This window comes from Symphalangus syndactylus, chromosome 12 (assembly GCF_028878055.3).
Source record: "Symphalangus syndactylus isolate Jambi chromosome 12, NHGRI_mSymSyn1-v2.1_pri, whole genome shotgun sequence".
Classification (NCBI taxonomy): domain Eukaryota; kingdom Metazoa; phylum Chordata; class Mammalia; order Primates; family Hylobatidae; genus Symphalangus; species Symphalangus syndactylus.
Genome location: NC_072441.2, coordinates 132,082,223 through 132,107,043, shown reverse-complemented (window position 1 = coordinate 132,107,043; position 24,821 = coordinate 132,082,223). Strand labels below are relative to the sequence as shown.

Genomic DNA, 24,821 nt, shown 5'->3' with positions numbered 1-24,821 from the left:
ATTTTTTAGAGGCAGGGTCTTGCTCTGTTGCCTAAGCTGGAGTACAGTGATGTTATCGTAGCTCACCACCACCTTGAACTCCCGGGCTAAAGGGATTCTTCTGCCTCAGCCTTCTGAGTAGCTGGGACTACAGGCATGCACCACCACATCTGGCTAATTCTTTTATTTATTTTTGAGACTGAGTTTTACTTGTGTAGCCCAGGCTGGAGTGCAGTGGCACAATCTTGGCTCACTGCAACATCTGCCTCCTGGGTTCAAGCAATTCTCCTGCCTCAGTCTCACAAGTAGCTGGGATTACAGGCGGGTGCCACTACGCCCGGCTAATTTTTGTATTTTTAGTAGAGATGGGGTTTCACCATGTTGGCCAGGTTGGTCTTGAACTCCCGACCTCAGGTGATCTGCCCGCCTTGGCCTCCCAAAGTGTTGGGATTACAGGCGTGAGCCACTGTGCCCACCCGAATTACATTTTTCGAAGAGGAATCTTGCTTTGTTGGCCAGGCTGGTCTCCAACTTGGGCTCAAGCAATCCCCCTGCCTTGGCTTCCCTGTGTTGGGATTACCAACCTGATCTACCATACCCAGCTGATTTTATTTGTTGAGCTTGAGATAAAATTTGGGTTCATGTGTTATGGAAAAGCTTTCTGATAAGATTGAGAATTAACTACTGTTAGAATATCTTACAAATATTTTGTTTGTTTTTGGAGATGGAGTCTCACTCTGTCACCCAGGCTGGAGTGCAATGGCATGATCTTGGCTCACTGCAACCTCCGCCTCCCGGGTTCAAGCGATTCTCCTGCCTCAGCCTCCCAAGTAGTTGGGATTACAGGCACCCACCACCATGCCCGGCTAATTTTTGTATTTTTAGTAGAGACAGGGTTTTGCCATGTTGGTCAGGCTGGTCTCGAACTCCTGGGTGATCTGCCTGTCTTGGCCTCCCAAAGTGCTGGGATTACAGGCGTGAGCCACCGCGCCTGGCCACAAATACATTTTTTAAGTGTCCATAGGGTTTTATGTTTTTCATGTTTGAAATCCTGTTGTCATCTTGGTTATTTAACCCTTTTCCCATTTGCCCTGAGAATACTTGCTGGTGGTGCTCAGGGCTGCAGCATTTTACCCAGTGAAAACTGCCATGAAATAGCTCCCCTTTATTTTCATATCACTCTAATATATAGATTTTGGATAAAAAGACATCATTCTATTTATAGCACTCTTTAGTAATGGTATTTCGATTTACAAAATATGGTAATTCTCAATTGCTGTAAATGTCAAATCCTAGAAAATGTAGCATTCCTATGTATGATGTTAACATCATTCTCAAATGGTTGTTGGTCAGAGATTCATTTGATGAATCCAACTTTTATGAAATAAGACGATTCTGATGTTAGTTGTGTTTAGAAATAACTCTGGCCAGGCACGGTGGCTCATGTCTGTAATCTCAGCACTTTGGGAGGCTGAAGTGGGCTGATCACTTGAGGTCAGGAGTTCAAGACCAGCCTGGCCAACATGGTGAAACCCTGTCTCTACTAAAAATACAAAAATTAGCTGAGTGTGGTGGCGGGCGCCTATAATCCCAGCTACTCGGGAGGCTGAGGCAGGAGAATCACTTGAACCTGGGAGGTGGAGGTTGCGTTGAGCCCAGATTGTGCCACTGCACTCCAGACTGGGTGACAGAGTGAGACTGTCTCCAAAAAAAAAAAAAAAAAAACTCCAAGAACAGTTTTATATTTTTATTTTCACGCTGAAAGTCAGATTTGCTTCAGCTTCAAAGGACATGTTTATGTAAAATTGAATGAGTGCTGGCAGTGAGCTGTACTTTTTTTTTCTCTTAAACAGGAAAAGGGTTAAAATAAGTCTTAGGAAATACTGCTTGGCTGGGTGTGGTAGCTTACACCAGTAATCCCAGCACTTTGAGAGGCCAAGCAAGACCTCCATCTCTGAGAGGATCACATGACCCCAGGAGTTCGAGACCAGCCTGGGCAACATGGCAAGACACCATCTCTAAAAAAAAAAAAAAAAAAAAAAAAAAATTTTTTTTAATTAGCTGTTCGTTGTGGCACTTGCGTGTGGTCCCAGATACTGGGGAGGCTGAGGTAGGAGGATTGCGGAAGCCCAGGAAGTTGAGCTTATGGTGAGCTATGATCCTGCCACTGCACTCTAGTCTGGGTGACAGAGTAAGACCCTCTCTACAAAAAAAAAAAAAAAAAAAAAAAAAAAAAAAAGGAAAGAAGAAAAATAGGGCTAGGCGCGGTGGCTCACGCCTGTAATCTCAGCACTTTGGGAGGCTGAGGTGGGTGAATCACCTGAGGTCAGGAGTTGGCCAACATGGTGAAACCCCATCTCTACTAAAAAAGATACAAAAATTAGCCGGTCGTGGTGGCGAGCGCCTGTAATTCCAGCTACTTGGGAGGCTGAGGCAGAAGAATCACTTGAACCCGGGAGGTGGAAGTTGCAGTCAGCCAAGATCACACTACTGCACTCCAGCCTGGGTGACAAGCGAAACTCTCAAAAAAACAAAGCAAAATATCTTGTGAGTTAATCTGGTATTTGGGTGGTATGAATACTGAATACTGTTTAGGATTGATCCTAAACACAATCCTTTTTTTTTTTTTTTTTTTTTTTTTTGAGACAGAGCCTTGCTCTGTCGCCCAGGCTGGAGTGCAGTGGCACGATCTCGGCTCACTGCAAGCTCCGCCTCCCAGGTTCACGCCATTCTCCTGCCTCAGCCTCTCCGAGTAGCTGGGACTACGGGCGCCCGCCACCACGCCTGGCTAATTTTTTTTTTTTTGTATTTTTAGTAGAGACGGGGTTTCACCGTGGTCTCGATCTCCTGACCTTGTGATCCACCCGCCTCGGCCTCCCAAAGTGCTGGGATTACAAGCGTGAGCCACCACGCCCGGCCAACACAATACTTTCAAGGGGATTACTCATAGGATGTACCATGGTATTTAAGTTTCTGCACTGACTAAATGTAGCTAGGCTACCCAAAACACAGTGCTTGATATGTAATCATCAGTATTAAACTCCATCGCCCAGGTTGGAGTACAGTGGTGCGATCGTGGCTCACTGCAGCCTTGACCTTTCCTGGGCTCAGGTGATCCTCCTGCCTTAGCCTCTTGGGTAGCTAGGACCACAGATGTGTGCCACCATGCCTGGCTAATTTTTGTATTTTGTTTTTAGAGATGAGGTTTCGTCATGTTGCCCAGGCTGGGGCTCAAGCCATCTTCTCACCTCAGCCACCTGAAGTGCTGGGATTACAGGTGTGACCCACTATGCTTGGCATAAGCATTTGATTTTTAGAGGACCAGAGTATTCTGATTCTGAGAGAAACATGAAGGATAGTTGGAAAACACATTATTAGTCTCACCTTAAATTTATAACCTCTGACCCGAAGTGAGTTTTTAGTTTTGATTGTCAGTTACACTGCATTTCTCTGGTCAAGTTGTTTTCCCATTCTGCAGAACTGCTTAATCTTTCCTTCTTTTTTTTCCCCCTTGAGTCAGGGTATTGCTCAGCCACTCAGCTGGGTCCTGATCCTGGCTTGGTGCATCCTCAAATTCCTGGGCTCAAGAGATACTTCTGCCTCAGCCTCCCAGACTAAGTTTTGTGTGTGTGTGTTTTAGAGACAGGGTCTTATTATGTTGCTCACGCAGGTCTTGAACTCCTGGCCTCCGTATGATGCTCCCTCCTCAGCCTCCTGAGTTGTTGCATTTATAGGCATGAGCCACTGCACCCAGCTGATCAATTTTTCTTTATATATTCTTAAACATTCAACACCATACCCCTCATCTTGCTTTCACCTAATGATTTTCCTTTGTTTTATGTTTGGTTCTAGATTTTTGTTTGTTCACTGAATAAACAATACGAAGAGAAATTTCTTAACACTGCCATAAATCTGTACCCATATATTCTCTCCTTTTGAATGCCTGTTCATGCTCTTATTCAGCAGTTCTCAAAGTTTTTTTCTTGTATACCTTTGAGGTCTCCAGTACTCTTTCAGGGATAATGTAAGATCAAAACTGTTTTTGTAACAGCAAGACTGCGTTTTTGACCACTGGCAGTGATCGTGTAAAAGTAATGGTGGATAAACCTGCTGTTACCTTAACATAAATCAAGGCAGTGGCCACAAATAGCACTAGCAATTCTTGTGTTCTTCACTATCACCTTCACTTAGAAAATGTCCATGATAAAGCATTACAAACTTAAGTTTATTAATTCTCAGTCCTTGACTACATGGTTTTAAGGTAACCTGGCAAAATAGGAATTATGGATGGAGTACTTCAGCATATCAAAAGTAGGTACAATGGTTTTCTTTATGAAAAGCCTTTGTGTGATTTTAATTAAGAGTTGATTGAGCTACTTTTTTCATGTAACTTTACTGGCTTTTATTTGACAGAATGTTTTATTCGAAAGTTTTATTTTTGAAAGAATGACCAACAGACAGACAAACTTTTATTTAGACTTGATACTTAGCAGATGTTTTCTCCAAAATGAATACAGTGAGCCTGTCACTTTAAGGGAAATAACTGACAGTATTGGGTGCTAGTGATAGAATGTGAGCTTTCACATGAAAAATAAAAATTTTGGATAAGTTATATATCAACTGCTGTTGTGAGACTGACAGTATCCTAATACTTTGACTGTTCTGATGAAATTGATTTTTAAGTTGTAAAACACCCATAAAATTTTCCATCTTTTTAAGTGTGTAAATAAGTCAGTAGTGTTAAGTAAATTCACATTGTTGTATACCCAATCTTATCTTGCAAATCTGAAACTATTACCCAGTAAACAACTCCCTCTTTCTGTCTCCCCTAGCCCCTGGCAACCACCATTCTGCTTTCTGTCTCTGAATTTGGCTACTTTAGGTACCTCATATAAATGGAATAATAGAATATTTACCTTTTTGTGACTGGCTTATTTCACTTAGCGTAGTGTTCTTAACGTTCATGTTGTGGTGTGTCAGAATTTCCTTTTTATTGTGAGTACTGCTGCTGTGACCTTAGGTTTATGTAATCGTTCATAAGTAGATCTAGAATACAAGATAGACTGGTTTTTAATGTACCAGTGTGAGAGAAGTTCATCAATGTTTTCAGATCATACAGTACAACTAAACTTTAAGAAATTACCACTTGTTGGTCAAGTGCAGTGGCTCACGCCTGCATCCCAGTACTTCGGGAGGCTGAGGCGCGAGGATCACTTGAGTTCAGGAGTTTGAGACCAGTTTGGCAAACATGGTAAAACCGTCTCTAGTAAAAATACAAAAATTAGCTGGGCATGGTGGCATGTGCCTATAATCCCTGCTACTCAAAGTGGCTGAGGCAGGAGAATCGCTTGAACCTGGGAGGCAGAGGTTGCAGTGAGCGGAGATCGCACTACTGCACTCCAGCCTGGCCAATAGAGCGAGATGCTGTCTCAAAAAAGAAAAAAGAAATTACCACTTGTTGGCTGGGCGTGGTGGCTCACACCTGTAATCCCAGCACTTTGGGAGGCCAAGGCAGCGGATCACTTGAGGTCAGGAGTTTGAGACCAGCCTGGCCAACATGGTGAAACCCTCTCTACTAGAAATACAAAAATTAGCTGGGTGTGGTGGTGCCTGCCTTTAATCCCAGCTACTGGGGAGGCTGAGGCACAAGAATGGCTTGAACCCAGGAGGTGGAGGTTGGAGTAAGCTGAGATCATGCCACTGCGCTCTAGCCTGGGCGACAGAGCAAGACTTTTTTTTTTTTTTTTTTTTTTTTTTTTTTAAGACAAATGACCACTTGTTGGGTTTGGGTGTGGAAACAGAAGAATATACAGTTATCTGAAAGGACTATTTAAATATTCTCAGCTGGGCGCGGTGGCTCACGCTTGTAATCTCAGCACTTTGGGAGGCCGAGGCAGGTGGATCACGAGGTCAGGAGATCGAGAACACGGTGAAACCCCGTCTCTACTAAAAATACAAAAAATTAGCCGGGCGTAGTGGCAGGCGCCTGTAGTCCCAGCTACTCAGAGAGGCTGAGGCAGGAGAATGGCGTGAACCCAGGAGGCGGAGCTTGCAGTGAGCCGAGATTGCGCCACTGCACTCCAGCCTGGGCGACAGAGCGAGACTCTGTCTCAAAAAAATAAATAAATAAAATTAAATAAATTATTCTTTTTCCAACTACATATCTATATCAAGTCAGATATTTCTGTGTTTTAATGAAAAGAAAACATGGTAGAATAGTGAATATGAAAATCCTGTTCTCTTCTACTAACAGGCATTTAGGAGATTTGTAAAAATGTAACAGTGCCACTATTACCAAATTTTTGTTTTGAAGAGTTATTTTTCAAAGAAAGTCATGTTATTAACATAACATTTAAAAATATTTAAAATTATTTTAGTTCTCTAATTTCAGTATGGCGAATACTGACAGATATAACTTGCATACACAGAGGCTTTTGGGGGGCTTCAGTAACGTAATAGTGTAAAGGATCCTCACATCAAAGTTTCTTTGCTCTTACATAACACAAACATCTCCATTTGTTCACAAGATCCCACTCATCATTTACTTAATAACAGAACTCCTTTAGTTCTCTAGGCAACAATACTATTCTTGTTTCCTATGAGATTACTTGTATCAACCCACTAGGTATCAGATTTAACCGTTTGTTGACCCCCTCATACTTCCCTTCATCTATTACCTCACATCAAGTTTCTTTGACAGGAAAATGTGAAAGAGGTGTCCACTCTGTTTCTCTACTACTACTTTTGTTCTTAATTGAAGCTGCTTCAATTGAGTTTTTCTCTACCATTCTACTAAAATAGTCTTGTTTATGGTCTTTAATACCATCCATATTCCTTACTCTAGTAGTCATTTCTCAGCTCTCAGAGTTAATCTTGTCAGTAACATTTGACCCAATCCATTACTCCCGTTACTTTTTTTTTTTTTTTTTTTATGAGATGGAGTCTTGCTCTGTCACCCAGGCTTGAGTGCAATGGCACAATCTTGGCTCACTGCAGCCTCCTTCTCCCAGGTTTAAGCAATTCTCCTGCCTCAGCTTCCCAAATAGCTGGGATTACAGGCATGCACCACCATGCCCGGCTAATTTTTTTATTTTTAGTAGAGACAGGGTTTCGCCCTGTTGGCCAGCCACTGTGCCTGGCCCCATTACTTTACTTCATACTATTTTCTTGTCTCTTCTCCTTCACTGGCTATTCCCCTCAACCCCCATTCTTCTTCGTCGCCCCTACCTCTAAATGTTGGAAGGCTCCCAGGGCTCATTCAGTCCTACAATGTCTTTATTAGTATTCACTCCCTGTGTATTCTCCTCTGTTAAGTCCTGTGGCTTTAAGTACCTGACTCTCCGATTTGTATCTCCAGTCCCCATATCTCTCCCAAATTTCTCCCTTTTAATATCTTGGAGGTCTAATAGGGATCTCAGAATTAACATATCCAAAGCTAAATACTGTACAGTAATTGATTGCCCTGTTTCTCACTGGCTTTTCTTTCAGTTGACTTTTTAAACAGTCAGTGGCAGTGTTCTAGAACTTTTCATCTAGATTGTGTAGATTTGAATCGCTGCCATTAATACTCAGTTTTTCATCTGTAAAGTGGGGGTAATAATTCAATAACTTTATGAGGTGTAGATCCTAGGATTTAAATGTAGATAAAATTTCTACATAGTCCATTATTAACACTTTTAACACTTAATACCAGTTGCCCAGGCCAAAAAAACGTTTGCTTTATCTCTGACTCTTTCATTCAATAAATTATATATCTAGTCCATTAGCGAATTTTAAAATAAGTATATTCAGAATCTAACCCTCTGTAATACTCCTCAGGTTGTTCTTGTCTAGATTTTTACGGTTTGCTTTTTTTTTTGTTTTTTATGAAGAGTTTTTTTTTTTTTTTGGACATAGGGTCTTGTTCTGTTGCCCACGCTGGAGTGCAGCAGTGTGATCCTAGTTCACTGTAGCCTTGAATTCCTGGGCTCAAACAGTCCTCCTGCCTTAGCCTCGTGAGTAACGGGGACTACAGGTGCATACCGTGATGTCAGCTAATTTTTGTATTTTCCTGTAGAGATGCTAGTCTCTAACTCCTGCGTTCAAGTGATCCTCCTACCTTGGCCTCCCAAAGTGCTGGGATTACAGGCATGAGCCACCATGCTCAGCCTTAGACTTTTTCTTTTCCTCTCTTTTCTTTTTTTTAAGATAGAGTCTTGCTCTGTCACCCAGGCTGGAGTGCAGTGGCACAATCTCGGCTCACTGCAACCTCTGCCTCAGTCTCCCAAGTAGCTGGGACTACAGGCACACACCACCACGCCTGGCTAATTGTATTTTCAGTAGAGAGGGGGGGGTTTCACTATCTTGGCCAGGCTGGTCTTGAACTCCTGACCTTGTGATCCGCCCGGCCAGACTTTGTTTCCAACTGGTTTTCTCCCCAGTTCTGTTCTTGTTCTGTCTTAAAGTCTACACTAATGTGATGCTGCTCTCTCCTCTTCCTCACCTTTATTTCCCATAGTTCTTCTCCGGCTTACTCTAGCCAGAAAAGTTTTCTGTTTCTCAAATATTTTAAGCAAGTTTCTTTTAGAGCTTTGAACTTACTGTTGCCTCTGTCCTAGAGTGCTTTTCCCCTGTATTTTTTTATTTTTTTTTTGGCTTGCCTTTTTAAGTTCTCTGCTTCAATTTGACATTGTCCATGTGGTCTTAGCTCATTCTTGTTATAATCACAGTGTCTTGAATTGTGCCCAGCAATATCAGGTGCCCAAGTATTGTTGATTGAATTAAGAAGAGGGATTATCCTTTCAAATAATTTGGTTTTCATTAATGGAACTTGAAATATCACTGACTCTTGCTCTTTTGACCCAGGTTTTTCTTAAAGCTGTAAGAAACATTAAATGAAGGTCTAATTGACATACAGGAAACTGCACATAACTTTAAAGTAACAATTATGAGTTTCTACATATGTATACACCTGTAAACCATTATCACAATCAAGATAATGAGCATTTTCATCACCTCAAAGTTTCCTCATGTGCCTTTGTACTTCATTCCCTCCCCAGCAACCATTAATCTGCTTTCTGTCACTGAAGATGGGTTGCATTTTGTAGAATATTATCTAAATAGAATCATACAGTAAGTACTGTTTCTTTTTGTATAGTTTCTTTGATTCAGCATAATTATTTTGAGATTCATCCATGTTACCACATGTATTAATAGTTCATTCTTTTTGTTAGTGAATGACATTTCATGATGTAGATATATCACAATTTGTTTATCCATTTGGATTTCCAGTTTTTGGCTTACAAATAAAGCTGCTGTGAATATTTGTGTACAAGTCTCTGTATGGGCATTCATTTCCATTTTTTGGGTTCATACCTAGGAGTAGAATGGCTAGATCGTATGGTAGGTATATATCTAACTTTAAGAAACGTCCAAACTGTTTTCTAAAGTGATTCTACTATTACATTCTTACCAGCAGTGTTTGACAGTTCTAGTTGCCCTACATCCTCACCATCATTTGATATATGGTCAGTCTTCTAAAATTTTAGCTATTATAGTGAGTATAACAGTATCTTATTGTGGGTTTAGTTTGTATTTTTTTGAGTGACCAATAATGTTGGCATCTTTTCATGTGCTTATTTGCCATCTGTGTATCTTTGATGACATGTTTGTTAAAATCTTTCACCCCCTTTTTATTGGATTATTATTGCATTCTAAGAGTTCTTTATATATTGAAGTCCTTTATCAGAAATTTTGCATGTATTTTCTCCCAGTTTGGCCTGCCTTTTTTTGTTTTTATAACAGTGTCTTTCAAAACCAAAAGTTTTTCATTTTAGTGGTGTGTCTAGTTTATTGATTTTTTTCCTCTTGTTAATAGTTTGTGCTTTTTCTTTCATATTCAAGAAGTCTTTGCCAAACCCAAAGTCACTAAGATTTTATCCTATATTTTCTTGTAGGAATTTTATGGTTTAAATCTTATATTTAGAAAGCCTATGATCCATTTCAGATTAATTTTTGTATGAGATACCAGATAACAGTTGAGGTTCACTTTATTGCATATGGATTTATAATTACTCCAGCACCATTTGTTAGAAAGATTATCCATTCCCCATTGCATTGCCTTGGTACCTTTTTCAAAATTTCAGTCAGTCATACATGCATGGATCTGTTTTTGTACTCTGTGTTCTATTTGATCCATTTGGTTTTCTTTATGCCAATACTACATTGTCTTAATCTTGAAATCACTGCCTCTTGCCCTGTTTACCTAAATGCTTCTTAATTTTAATATTTCTTTTAGCTAGTGCAATTTGTATGAATTTATGGTTCTTTTATGATATCTTTTTTATTTGTGGATTAATTAGGAAATATTTATAGTAATATAAATACAGGCTTTGTGATTAGATGAGCTGTTAAGAGAAAATTTTTTTTGAGATGGAGTCTCGCTCTGCAGTGGCGCATCTTGGCTCACTGCAAGCTCTGCCTCCTGGGTTCACGCCATTCTCCTGCCTCAGCCTCCTGAGTAGCTGGGACTACAGGCACCCGCCACCACGCCTGGCTAATTTTTTGTATTTTTAGTAGAGACGGGGATTCACCATGTTAGCCAGGATGGTCTCGATCTGCTGACCTCGTGATCCGCCCGCCTCGGCCTCCCAAAGTGCTGGGATTACAGGCATGAGCCACTGCACCCGGCTGAGAAATATTCTAGTCAAGCTTCTAGGAATGTTGCCTTTAAGATTTCTTTTGATTTTGTGATGGTAAATAAGTATGTTAGCTAGGCCTTGCCAGAGTAGTCCAAAAGTTTTAAAAAATTAAACTATTGCTCAAATGTAGCAGGTATTCAAAAAATACTGATTTAGACAGTACTTGACACTAGAAAAAATCTTTTTCTTGCAGTCTGGATGTGGATAGTGAAGCTAAGAAACTACTGGGTTTAGGACAGAAACATCTGGTGATGGGGGATATTCCAGCAGCTGTCAATGCATTCCAGGAAGCAGCTAGTCTTTTGTAAGTATTGTATATTTTGCTGTGATGTAATATTATGTTCTAATAAACCTTGAGTTATAAAAAGTTATTTTATGGGGAAAAAGCATGAAGAGCAAGAGTTTTAAAACGTTTGATTATTTTTCATGTGGTTTGTACCAGTAACTATAAGTGTAAAACTTAAATATCACCAAGCAATTCCACCCTTTCATTTTCCTGAGTAATGTAATTTGTATGCCAATCACTACTAATTTGGGTGACCACACCTTGTCCTGATTTATCTAGGACCTCTCTCCCCATCCCTTCACCCCCGCTTTTTTTTGTTGAGACAGGGTCTCTGTCACCCAGGCTGGAGTGCAGTGGCACAATCTCATGCTCACTGCAGCCTCAACCTGCCGGGTTCCCCAGTAGCTGGGACCACAGGTGTGTGCCACCATGCCCAGCTAATTTTTGTATTTTTTTTGTAGAGATGGGGTTTCCCCACATTGCCCAGGCTGGTTTCAAACTCTTCGGCTTAAGCGATTCGTCCACCTTGGCCTCCCAAAGTGCTTTGCAAAGGGATTACAGGTGTGAGCCGCTGAGCCTCAGCCTGACTTTTCCCAGTTTTAACACTAGAAGTTCTGTGTCTATGGAAACTCTTTAGGCCCAAGCAAGTCATGATTGATAGTGCTATTATTAGCACAGCATTTTTTCATACATTTTTAGCACATTTTTCATACATTCTTAGCACTGTTGTTGGAATTGCTTAGAAGTTGGTAGCTACCACCAGGTAGCCATATAGACCTACATCCTGGAGGAAAAGGTTAGCTTTAGTGCCTTAAAGATCATTTATTTTCCCCAAAGACTTTAATGTACCTCCATTATCTGAGAAAAAAAAGCAAGTTAAATCATCAAGCCACAGGCTTTTGGTCCATGGTGAAGTTTGAGTTTCCTCAAATACAGTATTAGCAATTGCAATTGAACTTGAAGGTCAATCATTGCATACATTATATACAGTTGATTACATTACATATAGTTAAGTTAAATATTCCTTATAAAAGAAATGGTTATAACAAAGCATTTGTGGGTTTCAGGTTTGACGCTTAATATCAATCCATTCTTTTCCTAAACCCCTACTGCCTCTCCCAACATCCAGAACAGAATCTTACTCCTGGATATCTGCAAAAATCTCTTGTCTGATTCCTGTCCTCTTTGTTCCTCTCTGCTTGAGCTTAATGAATTGGGGCTCTGGTAGGGTAGAGACTAAATTTTATCTGGTAGTATTTAGAGACTTTTTTTTTTTTTGAGATGGAGTTTTGCTCTTGTTGCCCTGGCTGGAGTGCAATGGCGCGATGTCAGCTCACTGCAACCCCCGCCTCCCTGGTTCAAGTGATTCTCCTGCCTCTGCCTCCCCAGTAGCTGGGATTACAGGCATGCACCACCACACCTGCCTAATTTTGTATTTTTAGTAGAGATGGGGTTTCTCCATGTTGGTCAGGCTGGTCTCGAACTCCCGACCTCAGGTGATTCACCTGCCTCGGCCTCCCAAAGTGCTGGGATTACAGTCGTGAACCACCGTGCCCAGCTGCATTTAGGTATTTTTAATTAAAAATGCATGGTTGTCGTACAACATAAAATGTTACCTAAGTTTTTAAGCACACATAAACACTTTTCTCTTAGGTTATTTTTCCCAGATTACTGGAGAGGTCAGTATTCCCACTTTCCTGCCATTAAGGGTATTTAGGAGGAAAATTTGAGATGTTCTATTTTACTGTAGTAGACTACCCTTAGACATAACCTCCATCACAATTTACTGCTTAGTTTCTCTAGTTACTCTCAATAGACTCTTAGGCATTAGTTGGCCTGACTTTGCATGAATTCTGCCAGTATTTTACTCCATGAAAGCCAGTCTTCTTACCTTACATAGAGAAGTACTTTCTCCTTTTGTTCATTATACTTACGTAATTTTTGTCCTTCTTCCATCTCTGTCTAGATGTTAATAGCTAAGATGTAATACATAGTGCTATTTGTTGTCTAAACATTGTTTTCAGTGCTTTTACATACATTAACTCATTTAGTTCTTGCAATAGCTCTTTGAACAAACAGTTATTAACATTCCCATTTTACAGATGAGAAAACTAAGGCACTGTGAGAATAATTTGTCTAAAGTCTTACAGCTAGTTATGGGTTAAAGGTAGGATTTGAATCCAGGTAGAACAACTCCAGATATTCTGTGCTTTACATCATGCCTTTCCATGGGCCTTAATCATCTTCTAGGTCCCAGCCAAAGGTCCTTTAACTATTCTGATCCATATTGACATCTGTCTTTTAGCAGGAGGAATACCTATTAATACCTTAGGGCTGTTTGGCCCTACATTATATATTACTAATTGTAGCACATTTATGTCACTTAGGATGTATATATATTATATATTGATAAAGAGCCTACAAAATTTTCATGCATTGTTTAATGTCACTTTGACCTTGACTTGAAAGCAAGAGGGTTATTGGTTTTCTAGGAGTACGTTACTGGAGAAATATCAATTTATAACTGAAGAACTAGAACTAAATGTTTTAGATTAGATGGTAATTCAGATTTTAGATGTTTATTCTCTTTGTAGAGGTAAGAAGTATGGAGAGACAGCTAATGAGTGTGGAGAAGCCTTCTTTTTCTATGGGAAATCACTTCTGGAGTTGGCAAGGTATGGATGTTGTATTTAAAAACTGAAGTTTCCTTGTTAAGATTGTTTACTAGCTTTGAGATTTCACAGGAGCTAAGCAAGATTGGTTTGACCAGAGAGTTTTGAAGGAGCTTGAAGTAGTGATGGAAGTTGTGAATGGCACTTGATACAATTAATAGTTATATTTAAGTTTTGACTTCTAGAGTCATTAGAAGCAAAGATCTTTCCAATAGTGAATGATCCAAAGTTCAGTGTAGAGAGAGAATCTTTAAAAGCACTGTGAGCTAGTTCAAAACAAGGACTGAATAGAGGACAACTGGAAAGAATTAGCAGCTGAGACTGTCCAGTAAAAAAGACTCTTACTATTGAAAAGTTCTTGGCTATGTTCTATCAGAATTTATTAACCAGAATAAGTTCTGTTTAGGGCATACAAACTAGTAAATGATGTCATCTGTTTAATCTCAGTTCTGGTAAGCTTTTTTTTTTTTTTTTTTTTTTTGAGATGGAGTCTCACTCTGTCACCCAGGCTGGAATGCAGTGGTGCGATCTCGGCTCACTGCATCCTTCATCCTTCATTTTCCGGGTTCAGGTGATTGTTTTTTTTTTTTTTTTTTTTTTTTTTTTTTTTTTTTTTTTTTTTTTTTTTTTTTTTTTTTTTTGAGACAGAGTCTCGCTCTGTCGCCCGGGCTGGAGTGCAGTGGCGCAATCTCGGCTCACTGCAAGCTCCGCCTCCCGGGTTCACGCCATTCTCCTGCCTCAGCCTCCTAGTAGCTGGGACTACAGGTGCCCGCCACCGCGCCCGGCTAATTTTTTGTATTTTTTAGTAGAGACGGGGTTTCACCGTGGTCTCGATCTCCTGACCTCGTGATCCGCCCGCCTCGGCCTCCCAAAATGCTGGGATTACAAGCGTGAGCCACCGCGCCCAGCCCCGGGTTCAGGTGATTCTTCTGCCTCAGCCTCCTGAGTAGCTGGGACTACAGGCGCGTGTCACCACACCGGCTAATTTTTTATTTTTAGTAGAGACGGGATTTCACCATGTTGGCCAGGCTGGTCTCGAACTCCTGACCTCAGGTGATCCACCCACCTCAGCCTCCCAAAGTTGCTGGGATTACAGGCGTGAGTCACTGCGCCTGGCCCAGTTCTGATAAGTTTTTTTTTTTTTTTTTTAAGACGGAGTTTCACTCTTGTCACCCAGGCTGGAGTGCAATGGTGCGATCTCCGCTCACCGAAACCTGCCTCCCAGGTTCGAGCGATTCTCCTGCCTTAGCTTCCTTAGTAGCTGGGATTACAAGCATGCGCCACCATGTCCAGCTAATTTTGTATTTTTAGTAGAGACGGGGTTTCTCCATGTTGGTCAGGCTGGTCTTGAACTCCTGACCTCAGGTGATCTGCCTGCCACCGCCTCCCAAAGTGCTGGGATTATAGGCGTGAGCCACCGTGCCTGGCCTCTGGTAAGTTTTTAATCTCGTAATCATACAGAACTTTCTAATGATTTGCCGTGAAAATCTTGCTAGAGTATTTTTGGCTATTTAGAGAAATGGGGTGGATACAAAGTTTGGGAAATAGTATGGTCCTATTACAAATGGAATGCATATAGGTCTTGTTCTTTTGACAAGAGACATCATGCTTTTCAGGCGGCTGGATGGAGGAATATGCTTATTTCCTTCAGTGCTCTTGCAGTCTTAATTTATATTACTAAAGTTTTGATCATTGCTTCCTTGAATATATATAGTTTTATATTGCCTGCACTTGCCTTACTCTTGCCTTTCTTTTATAATATAGGACTATATTTTCTGTCTTAGAAAAAATTGCTAGGTTCTAGCCATCAAACCTTTGGTGCTTTCTCTTGTTCTCCTAGAATGGAGAATGGTGTGTTGGGAAACGCCTTGGAAGGTGTGCATGTGGAAGAGGAAGAAGGAGAAAAAACAGAAGATGAATCTCTGGTAGAAAATAATGATAACATAGATGGTATGTGGAGTTGCATGTGACATTCAAGAGATGCGACGTTGTCTATTTCTTGTATATAGTGGTGGAAACAGGGCTCTACCTGTCCTGGATGGTCTCTCCTAAGATGCTTGGGGTGATGCCTGCATCTGGTGGAGATTGCAGTGGGGGTAGCTGTTTACTGAAACTGACAGCAGATTTTTGTAAGAGAATAACTTATTTTCTCAAGTAAATCCAGTTATTTCTATTGGGGTTTTTTAAATCAAAAAGATAAAAGCAAGATTAAATTGGTGTTTTAAATACTATTACAACCTGAAATATTTTTCTGATGCAAATTTTTTTTAAACAGCCTGTGCAGTTCAGTTATTTTAATAGCAGTACTTTTAGAGCCCTTGTACATTTTTTAATGTCTGCAAAAATTATATAATTTCTAAGCTGAATTTGGCTGCTATAGTTTTACATATCAGATGGGGGAGAATGAAAAGCTTGGCATCTCTTACCTAACTGGTAATCAGAATGCTCAAGTAAAACAATACCTAGTTTAACAAGCTTGGGTTTCTTTTGCAATAAGTTGCTCTGCTAGCAGGGACGCTCCCTTTCCTTTTCTCTAGGGGGCAGATAATTTTTAGGCCATCTGCTGAAACTTGGTAGGCTTTTTGAGGGTTTAAAGGGAATGTATTTTTAGTTTCCATTTATGCCTTTATCATTAAACTCGAAGACATGTTTATGCTTCATGTTCTTTAACCATGTAGAGGAAGCAAGGGAAGAGTTGAGAGAACAGGTTTATGACGCCATGGGAGAAAAAGAAGAAGCCAAAAAAACAGAAGACAAGTCTTTGGCAAAGCCTGAAACTGATAAAGAACAGGACAGTGAAATGGAGAAGGGTGGAAGAGAAGATATGGATATAAGTGAATCTGCAGAGGAGCCGCAGGAAAAAGTTGACTTGACTCTAGATTGGTTAACTGAAACCTCTGAAGAGGCAAAAGGAGGAGCAGCACCAGAAGGACCGAATGAAGCTGAGGTCACTTCTGGGAAGCCAGAACAGGAAGTACCAGATGCTGAGGAAGAAAAATCAGTTTCTGGAACTGATGTCCAAGAAGAGTGCAGAGAAAAAGGAGGTCAGGAGAAGCAGGGAGAGGTAATTGTGAGCATAGAGGAGAAGCCAAAAGAAGTTTCAGAAGAGCAGCCTGTGGTGACTCTAGAAAGGCAGGGCACTGCAGTGGAGGTAGAAGCAGAGTCTTTAGACCCGACAGTCAAGCCAGTGGATGTGGGTGGGAATGAGCCAGAGGAAAAGGTAGTTACCTCTGAAAACAAGGCAGGAAAGGCGGTTCTTGAACAACTGGTAGGTCGAGAAATGCCACCTGCTGAAGAGTCACCAGAGGTGACAACAGAGGCTGCAGAGGCCTCAGCTGTAGAGGCTGGATCAGAAGTCTCTGAAAAGCCTGGGCAGGAGGCTCCAGTTCTCCCTAAGGATGGTGCAGTCAATGGACCGTCAGTTGTAGGAGATCAGACTCCTATTGAACCACAGACTTCTATAGAAGGACTGACAGAAACAAAAGATGGCTCAGGACTAGAGGAGAAGGTCAGGGCAAAGCTGGTTCCTAGTCAGGAGGAGACTAAGCTGTCTGTAGAAGAGTCTGAGGCAGCTGGAGATGGGGTTGATACCAAGGTAGCCCAGGGAGCTACTGAGAAAACACCTGAAGACAAAGTTCAGATAGCTGCTAATGAAGAGACACAAGAGAGAGAAGAACAGATGAAAGAGGGTGAAGGTAACCGGGATATGCAAGAGCTGCAGTGGGTGGAGTACATTCTGGATTTGACTCACTAATTATGGGTAAAAGTCAGCCTTCCATTCAGGATTTTCCGTCTGCCTTTGGATTAGGAAAGGGCTAAATGAAAAGGGGGGTAGTTTAACAAGGTTGTGATAGTCAAGTAAGTTAAATCAAAAGCAGCAAGTCGTCTTTAGCTGGCTTATAAACTAACACTTTTACTAACTGCAAAATAGGCCTTCTCTGTGACTTTGGAGACTTGGCTAGCTATCAGTAACTTGTTGCAGCATACTAGCCAATAAAGTGGGATGGAAAAGGTAGATGAGGGGTGGGGTAGGTAGGGAAATAGTGGGCTAGGCTGGCAGAGAATGCTGAATGGATGTTCACTTGCATGCCTCTGGATTTTAAAATTTATTGTTCACATGACTCCTTTTCTGTGCGTTGGGAAGCAGCTACAGAGCAGTAGAATCCACTGAATTGGTACACTGAAGCAGGCATGCCATTTAAATGAAGGCAGTTAACCTTGACTATTGTATCACCAGAGTTAAAGAATTGTGGTGCCTCTCTCTACCTTTAAGTCTTCAGGAAGTGTTTAGAGGCTTATTCACATTAGTTAAAACAGCCCCCCCCCACCCACCTTCCCCAAGGCAACAAAAAACATAACCATTAGCTCTCTTCCTGCTTTCCTTCCTCATTTCATGCTTGCTTCGGCTGCTAAACTGAATTTTTGTTACTTAGAATATTATAAAGCGTGGATGCTTTCTATAATGCTATTGGTCTAATTGTGATTAAATTTCATTAAGGTGTATAAGCCTCTAATTATTACATAACTGGCACGTCTGACTTTTGCTATCATTTGAGGATTCTACTGTATATAAGTTTCATCTAACATTGGCATTAATAACCACAGGTATATTCCAACTAATTGTTACTTCTTGTAATTGCCAGACTTCTTCAAGAGTTCTTGTAAGTTTTAGATTTTCAGAGACCCATCTTCAATACTTTGAGCTCATTCTGGTAAACGTCCTTCTGCCTATGTGCAGGTCCCTGTACTCCAGCCAACACAGGCTCAGTAACTGGAAATGAATTGGCTAAAATGGTAGCACCATTGGGTTTCTTATGGAGCTTTAGGAGTTCTTTATGGAAAAAAGCACAGAACTAAATTCCTCAAAAAAAAACACACACACACACAAAAAAAAACAAAACTCCCATGTCTTGATCTTAATGATTGTGAGCAAGGATGGTAAAAAGCTCTGCTGGCTGGCTCCTAAGACCTTGAATGGTAAGCTACAATAGAGATATCACAGTCCTTTACAGATTGTTGGAAAACTTGTTGGATCATAATTAACATTGTTAGAACTCTCTCACATACATTACGTCTGATCCTAAAACAATACTATGTGATAGGTAGTATTGCCCAAGTTATAGTGATGAGGTTGAGGTTTAAAGATTACATGACTTGTTTAGGGTCATAGTACTGAATCTGAACCCAGATCTGCCTTGAATTTATTCTTCCCAAGTTACCACACATCGAAGAAGACAGTGGCCATCCCTTTCCTACACCCACTGCTTACAAATTTTGTCGTGGGAGGCCGGGCGTGGTGACTCACACCTGTAATCCCAGCACTTTGGGAGGCCGAGGCCGGCGGATCACGAGGTCAGGAGATGGAGACCATCGTGGCTAACACCCTGAAACCCCGTCTCTACTAAAAATATAAAAAATTAGCCAGGCGTGGTGGCGGGCGCCTATAGTCCCAGCTACTCGGAGAGGCTGAGGCAGGAGAATGGCGTGAACTCAGGAGGCGGAGCTTGCAGTGAGCCGAGATCGCGCCACTGCACTCCAGCCTGGGCGACAGAGCAATACTCCGTCTCAGGCCGGGCGCGGTGGCTCAAGCCTGTAATCCCAGCACTTTGGGAGGCCGAGGCGGGCGGATCACGAGGTCAGGAGATCGAGACCATCCTGGCTAACACAGTGAAACCCCATCTCTACTAAAAATACAAAAAATTAGCCGGACGTGTTGGCAGGCGCCTGTAGTCCCAGCTACTCGGGAGGCTGAGGCAGGAGAATGGCATGAACCCGGGAGGCGGAGCTTGCAGTGAGCCGAGATCGCGCCATTGCACTCCAGCCTGGGAGACAGAGCAAGACTCCGTCTCAAAAAAAAAAAAAAAAAATACTCCGTCTCAAAAAAAAAAAAAAAAAATTTTTTTGTCGTGGGTTGGGCGCAGTAGCTCACACCTGTATCCCAGCACTTTGAGAGGCTGAGGTGGGCAGATCACATGGTCAGGAGTTTGAGAGCAGCCTGGCCAATATGGTGAAACTCCGACTCCACTAAAAATACAAAAATTAGCCGGACATGGTGGCATGCTCCTGTGGTCCCAGGTACTTGGGAGGCTGAACCAGAAGAATCGCTTGAACCCGGGAGGCAGAGGTTGCAGTGAGCCGAGATCACGCTGCTGCGCTCCAGCCTGGGCAACGCAGCAAGTCTCTGTCTTCCAAAAAAAAAAAATTTGTCACTTATTTAAAAAACTAACTATCTTTTAAAAGCCCCAGGCTTTTCATATGCTGCATTTTTTGGTGTTGTATATCAGATACTTTTCTGCTTCTAAAGACAATACAGTTTTCCATATTTTACAAAAGAAGAAATGGGAGAAAGGGGTTTAGGTAGCTTGACCTAGTCACACAGTAAGGAGAAGCCTGGTACCGAAGCTTCTGGCTTGAGTACTCAACCACTTACTTTCTGTGCTTTATTTCCCTTTACGCGGCAGCACCATTCTGCCGAAAACTTCCAAGCAGTTTTTTTCACTTAAAAATTAAAACCCTGTTTACTGCCACCTCTTGACTCTTTGCCACGTGTTGGGCTGTACATTTCCATCTAATAAAGATAATTGGTCTGTTCTTTTTCTCTTTGAATTGGGTCTTGCTCTTTTGCCCGGCTGGAGTGCAGTGGCATTGCAGTCATGGCTCACTACAGCCTCAAACTCCTATGCTGAAGCCATCTTCTTGCCTCAGCCTCAAGCAGCTGAGACTACGAGTGTGCATCACCATGCCCAGCTGGGGTGCAGTGGTGCAGTCTCGGCTCACTGCAACCTGCACCTCCCAGGTTCAAGCGATTCTCCTACCTCAGCCTCCTGAGTAGCTGGGACTACAGGCACATGCCCCCAGGCCCGACTAATTTTTTTGCATTTTTACTAGAGATGGGAGTTCACCATGTTGGCTAGGTTGGTCTCGAACTCCTGACCTCAGGTGATCCACTGGCCTCAGCCTCCCAGAGTGCTGGGATTACAGGTGTGAACCATTGCACCTGGCCCACCATACACCATTATTTTCTCATATCCAAATTTCCAAGTGGGTCTAGGCTTAGTTCCCCAAAGTTAGACCAGATGGGTGGTCTTATTAACTCTGCCCATCCTCTAGCAGAATATGCAGAAAAGCTGAAGTAGATTTACATATTTAGGATAATTGACAGAAAAGTAAATACTTCATCTTCCAAATTTGTAGGAAAAATTAAATTGATACTGTTATCTTCTATTCTTACCTGGTATCTCTTCCTACTCATAACAGAATGCTGGAAGACAACCTCTAATTTGAAACAAAATAATTACTTGGAAGTTTTACATCAAATTTTTAAATTAAAATTCCTATAATTGCCTCAGAAGAATATTATTGGTTCCTCTTGAGGAATCTATACCATCTTCAAGGAATGGTGGGGAGCTAGGTTAAGGAGAAAGCCATTGCCATTACTTTTTTTTTTTTTTTTTTTTTTTTTTTGAGACAGAGTCTTGCTCTGTCACCCAGGCTGGAGTGCAGTGGTGTGATCTAGGCTCACTGCAACCTCCGTCTCCCGAGTAGCTGGGACTACAGTCATGTGCCACCACACCCGGCTAACTTTCTGTATTTTTAGTAGAGACGGGGTTTCACTATGTTAGCCAGGATGGTCTCAATCTCCTGACCTCGTGATCCGCCCGCCTCGGCCTCCCAAAGAGCTGGGATTACAGGCGTGAGCCACTGCGCCTGACCCTGTTAAAAGTATTTTTCTAAGCTTCTTTGAAAACGAATCTCTTTGTGGTTGCTGCTGATAAAACTCTTAACCTGACTATTGCTCTAAGTCCTCATTGCCATATTTATATTCCCATAGTAGAGTGTTTGGAGATAGTGTTTGAGCTCTTTTGCTGGTGTTAAAAATGCATAATGAAAGATGATAGAGGCATATTATATCCAATTCGTGAGTTGTTTGTATTAACAGAAAGCTTATTTTAATCACTTAACATTGTTGATTTGTCTAATCACAGTAGAGCTATTGATTAGGAGCCTGACCTTTAGATGGCTGACTTGTGAGTGTATTCAATATGGTGAAATATGGTGTTGATATGGCTGCAGATTTTAGAGGTGTTATTAACAAGGTATAGGAGTAAAACAGGGGTTACAGTATTCCTTACCCAAATTCTGTATGTGCTATAGCTGGCTGGAGTCTGTGGCATGCTCATTGGTGTAAGTCGGTAAGGACTATGCTTTTTGCTCCACATCTCTGTTGTGGGAAAGCTAGTCTCTTGAGCATTCTTGATCAGAATGGACGGGAATAATTTAACTTTGGTACTTTCCCAGGCTATTAGTATTATCTAATGAGTGGCTTAAAGATACCAGAAACACTGACTGAGGTCTCCACCTGCTTCTGGCTGAATGAATGGGAGCTTCTAGCCATTGAGTAAGAGGCAGTAGCCAATGTGTCTTATTCTGAATGGTCCAGGTTGACTTTCATAAGAGAAACACTCAGCCTTTTAATTGCTGAAGATCTGACCCATAGACTATAAGATTACACATTTTTAGTCAAGGTTACACTTGAACTAGACTGCACCCACTGACAATATATTCAGTTCAGGTGTTAACTCACTTGGATTAGCATCTGGCCTGTCCTATCTCTGAATATAGGTTGACACATGTATTGGTGGAATCTCTGACTAGTCAGAAGATGTTCTTAGTTATATTCTCAATACTGAGGAATTTTTACTTGTAGAAACTGAAGGCTCAGAAGAGGATGATAAAGAAAATGATAAGACTGAAGAAATGCCAAACGATTCAGTCCTTGAAAACAAGGTATGTTGTTAGCCACTCAGTACTGTTGTCAGCCTTTTTCTGTTTTTGGGAGACTGGAGCTCACTGTTGCCTAGGCTGGATTGCAGTGGGGTGATCATGATCATGGCTTACTGCAGCCTAGACCTGGGCTTAAGTAATCACCTCACCTCAGCCTCTGAAGTAGCTGGGACTACAGGCTTGTGCCAACACGCCCATCTGATTTGCAGGACTGTAGCTTACCTAGTTTAGGCACGATTATTATTTTTTTAAGAGACAGAATCTGTCTCTGTTGCCCAGGCTGGAGTGCATTGGCATGATCAGGACTCCCTGTATCTTCAGCCTCCTGGGTTCAAGGAATCCTGCCTCATCTTCTCAGATAGCCAGGTCTCCAGATGTCTGCCACCATGTCTGGCTAATTTGTTCTCTAATTTTATTTTGTTTAGACGGCCGTCTTGCTATGCTGCCCAGGCTGGTCTCAAACCTGGCCTCAAGTGATTCTCCTGCCTCAGCCTCCCAAAGTGTTGGGATTATAACCCACCATGCCCAGCCCTAGGCATGATTATTATAGATAACTGTCTCTTGGTTATGGATTAGGGACCCTTTATTCATGCCTAGGATGGGCGGATATATTTGATCCTGGGGTTCCTATGTGTTAGTATGTGAGCCAACATTTCACTGTTAAAATACCAGTGACATGGTCATGACTTAAGACAGTATGTGGACCCATTCTCTAGAGTTTAGGGAGAAAGTCCAAATTTTGAATCGTGTGTCAACTTTTCTTAAGCTACGCTGTTATACATTTAGATTTGTATTCGAAAAAGATGCCCATCTTTTTATTATTTGGTTATACTTTAGTCTCTTCAAGAAAATGAGGAGGAGGAGATTGGGAACCTAGAGCTTGCCTGGGATATGCTGGATTTAGCAAAGATCATTTTTAAAAGGTAAAATTCTTGGTGCTTCTAGGATTGGGTTGGGAGCTTGGTGGTTAAATAGAAACCAGTTAGGGTTAGACAGGTACTGTTAAGGTTTTTGATCAACTTCCCTTCTTTTAGGCAAGAAACAAAAGAAGCACAGCTTTATGCTGCCCAGGCACATCTTAAACTCGGAGAAGTTAGTGTTGAATCTGGTAATGCATTTTCCATTTTATATTCTCCTACTCTCTTCAGCTCCCTTGTTCTTCCGCTAATAGATTCTCTGGAACCGAACTTGATCTTTAAAAAGATAGGTCTGTGTTCCCTGTAGACCCTGGAACAATGAACGATCTCTTCCAAGTGGCACTCAGAAAGTCTTCCAGTAGGTTTGTTTTGTTTTTTTGAGATGGGGTCTTGCTCTGTCTCCCAGGCTGGAGTGCAGTGGCGTAATCTCGGCTGCTGCAACCTCCGCCTCCCGGGTTCAAGTGATTGTCCTGCCTCAGGCTCTCGAGTAGCTGGGATTACAGGCGCCCACCACCACGCCTGGTTAATTCTTGTATTTTTAGTAGAGATGGGGTTTCACCATATTGGCCAGGCCGGTCTTGAACTCCTGACCTTGCAATCTGCCTGCCTCAGCCTCCCAAAGTGCTGGGATTACAGGTGTGAGCCACCACGGCCAGCCTCAGTAGGTTTTTAAAAGTCCAAGGGTCCTGGAAATAACTATAAACAAAAATGAAATGTTAAATATGGATGCATTCCCATAGGATGGGTCTGAATTCTGGAAGTATTTTATGTTAAATGCTGTCCATTTACTTGCTCTTCTTTTTGTTAGAAAACTATGTGCAAGCTGTGGAGGAGTTCCAGTCCTGCCTTAACCTGCAGGAACAGTACCTGGAAGCCCACGACCGTCTCCTTGCAGAGACCCACTACCAGCTGGGCTTGGCTTATGGGTACAACTCTCAGTATGATGAGGCAGTGGCACAGTTCAGCAAATCTATTGAAGTCATTGAGAAGAGAATGGGTGAGTGAAAACGAGCTGCTTCATGGTGATGTTGGATCCAGCAATTAACAAGGAAAAAAAACAGTTCTGTTGGGCCATTACTAATCACTTTATTCTTTTTAGGTGTACTAAACGAGCAGGTGAAGGAGGCTGAAGGATCGTCTGCTGAATACAAGAAAGAAATCGAGGAACTAAAGGAACTGCTACCTGAAATTAGAGAGAAGATAGAAGATGCAAAGGAGTCTCAGCGTAGTGGGAATGTAGCTGAACTGGCTCTGAAAGCTACTCTGGTTGGTTCCGTTAACATTCGATAATAGCATGTTTGGTACCATTTATGTTAATGTTCCATTTGCCAGGAACTTTTCATCATGACTTGGTTTCCAGGGAGTTGGTGGGCTCATCTAATTATTCCTATCAAACAATGCAGTGGTTAGGAGGAAATACCCTGGAGCCCCAGCTATCTGGGTTTTAATTCCATACTTATGTGTGGCCATGGGCATTTCTCTTCCCTGATTTGACCGATTTGTA

The 24,821-nt window shown here is 41.8% G+C and overlaps 1 protein-coding gene across 4 annotated transcripts in view; it reads left to right on the top strand.

Moving 5' to 3' along the window:
- NASP (nuclear autoantigenic sperm protein) overlaps window positions 1-24,821 on the top strand; it is a 35,616-nt gene that overhangs the window by 8,294 nt on the left and 2,501 nt on the right. Inside the window, exons 3-12 of one of the 4 annotated variants that reach the window (XM_055255297.2) lie at window positions 9,018-9,090; window positions 10,852-10,962; window positions 13,539-13,619; window positions 15,457-15,566; window positions 16,295-17,311; window positions 22,324-22,403; window positions 23,238-23,323; window positions 23,435-23,508; window positions 24,126-24,314; window positions 24,417-24,583. In XM_055255297.2, the coding sequence (XP_055111272.1) occupies window positions 9,018-9,090; window positions 10,852-10,962; window positions 13,539-13,619; window positions 15,457-15,566; window positions 16,295-17,311; window positions 22,324-22,403; window positions 23,238-23,323; window positions 23,435-23,508; window positions 24,126-24,314; window positions 24,417-24,583 (1,988 nt within the window). The remainder of the gene's footprint in view (window positions 1-9,017; window positions 9,091-10,851; window positions 10,963-13,538; window positions 13,620-15,456; window positions 15,567-16,294; window positions 17,312-22,323; window positions 22,404-23,237; window positions 23,324-23,434; window positions 23,509-24,125; window positions 24,315-24,416; window positions 24,584-24,821) is intronic. The other 3 variants (XM_055255298.2, XM_055255300.2, XM_055255301.2) reach the window with 3 other exon arrangements.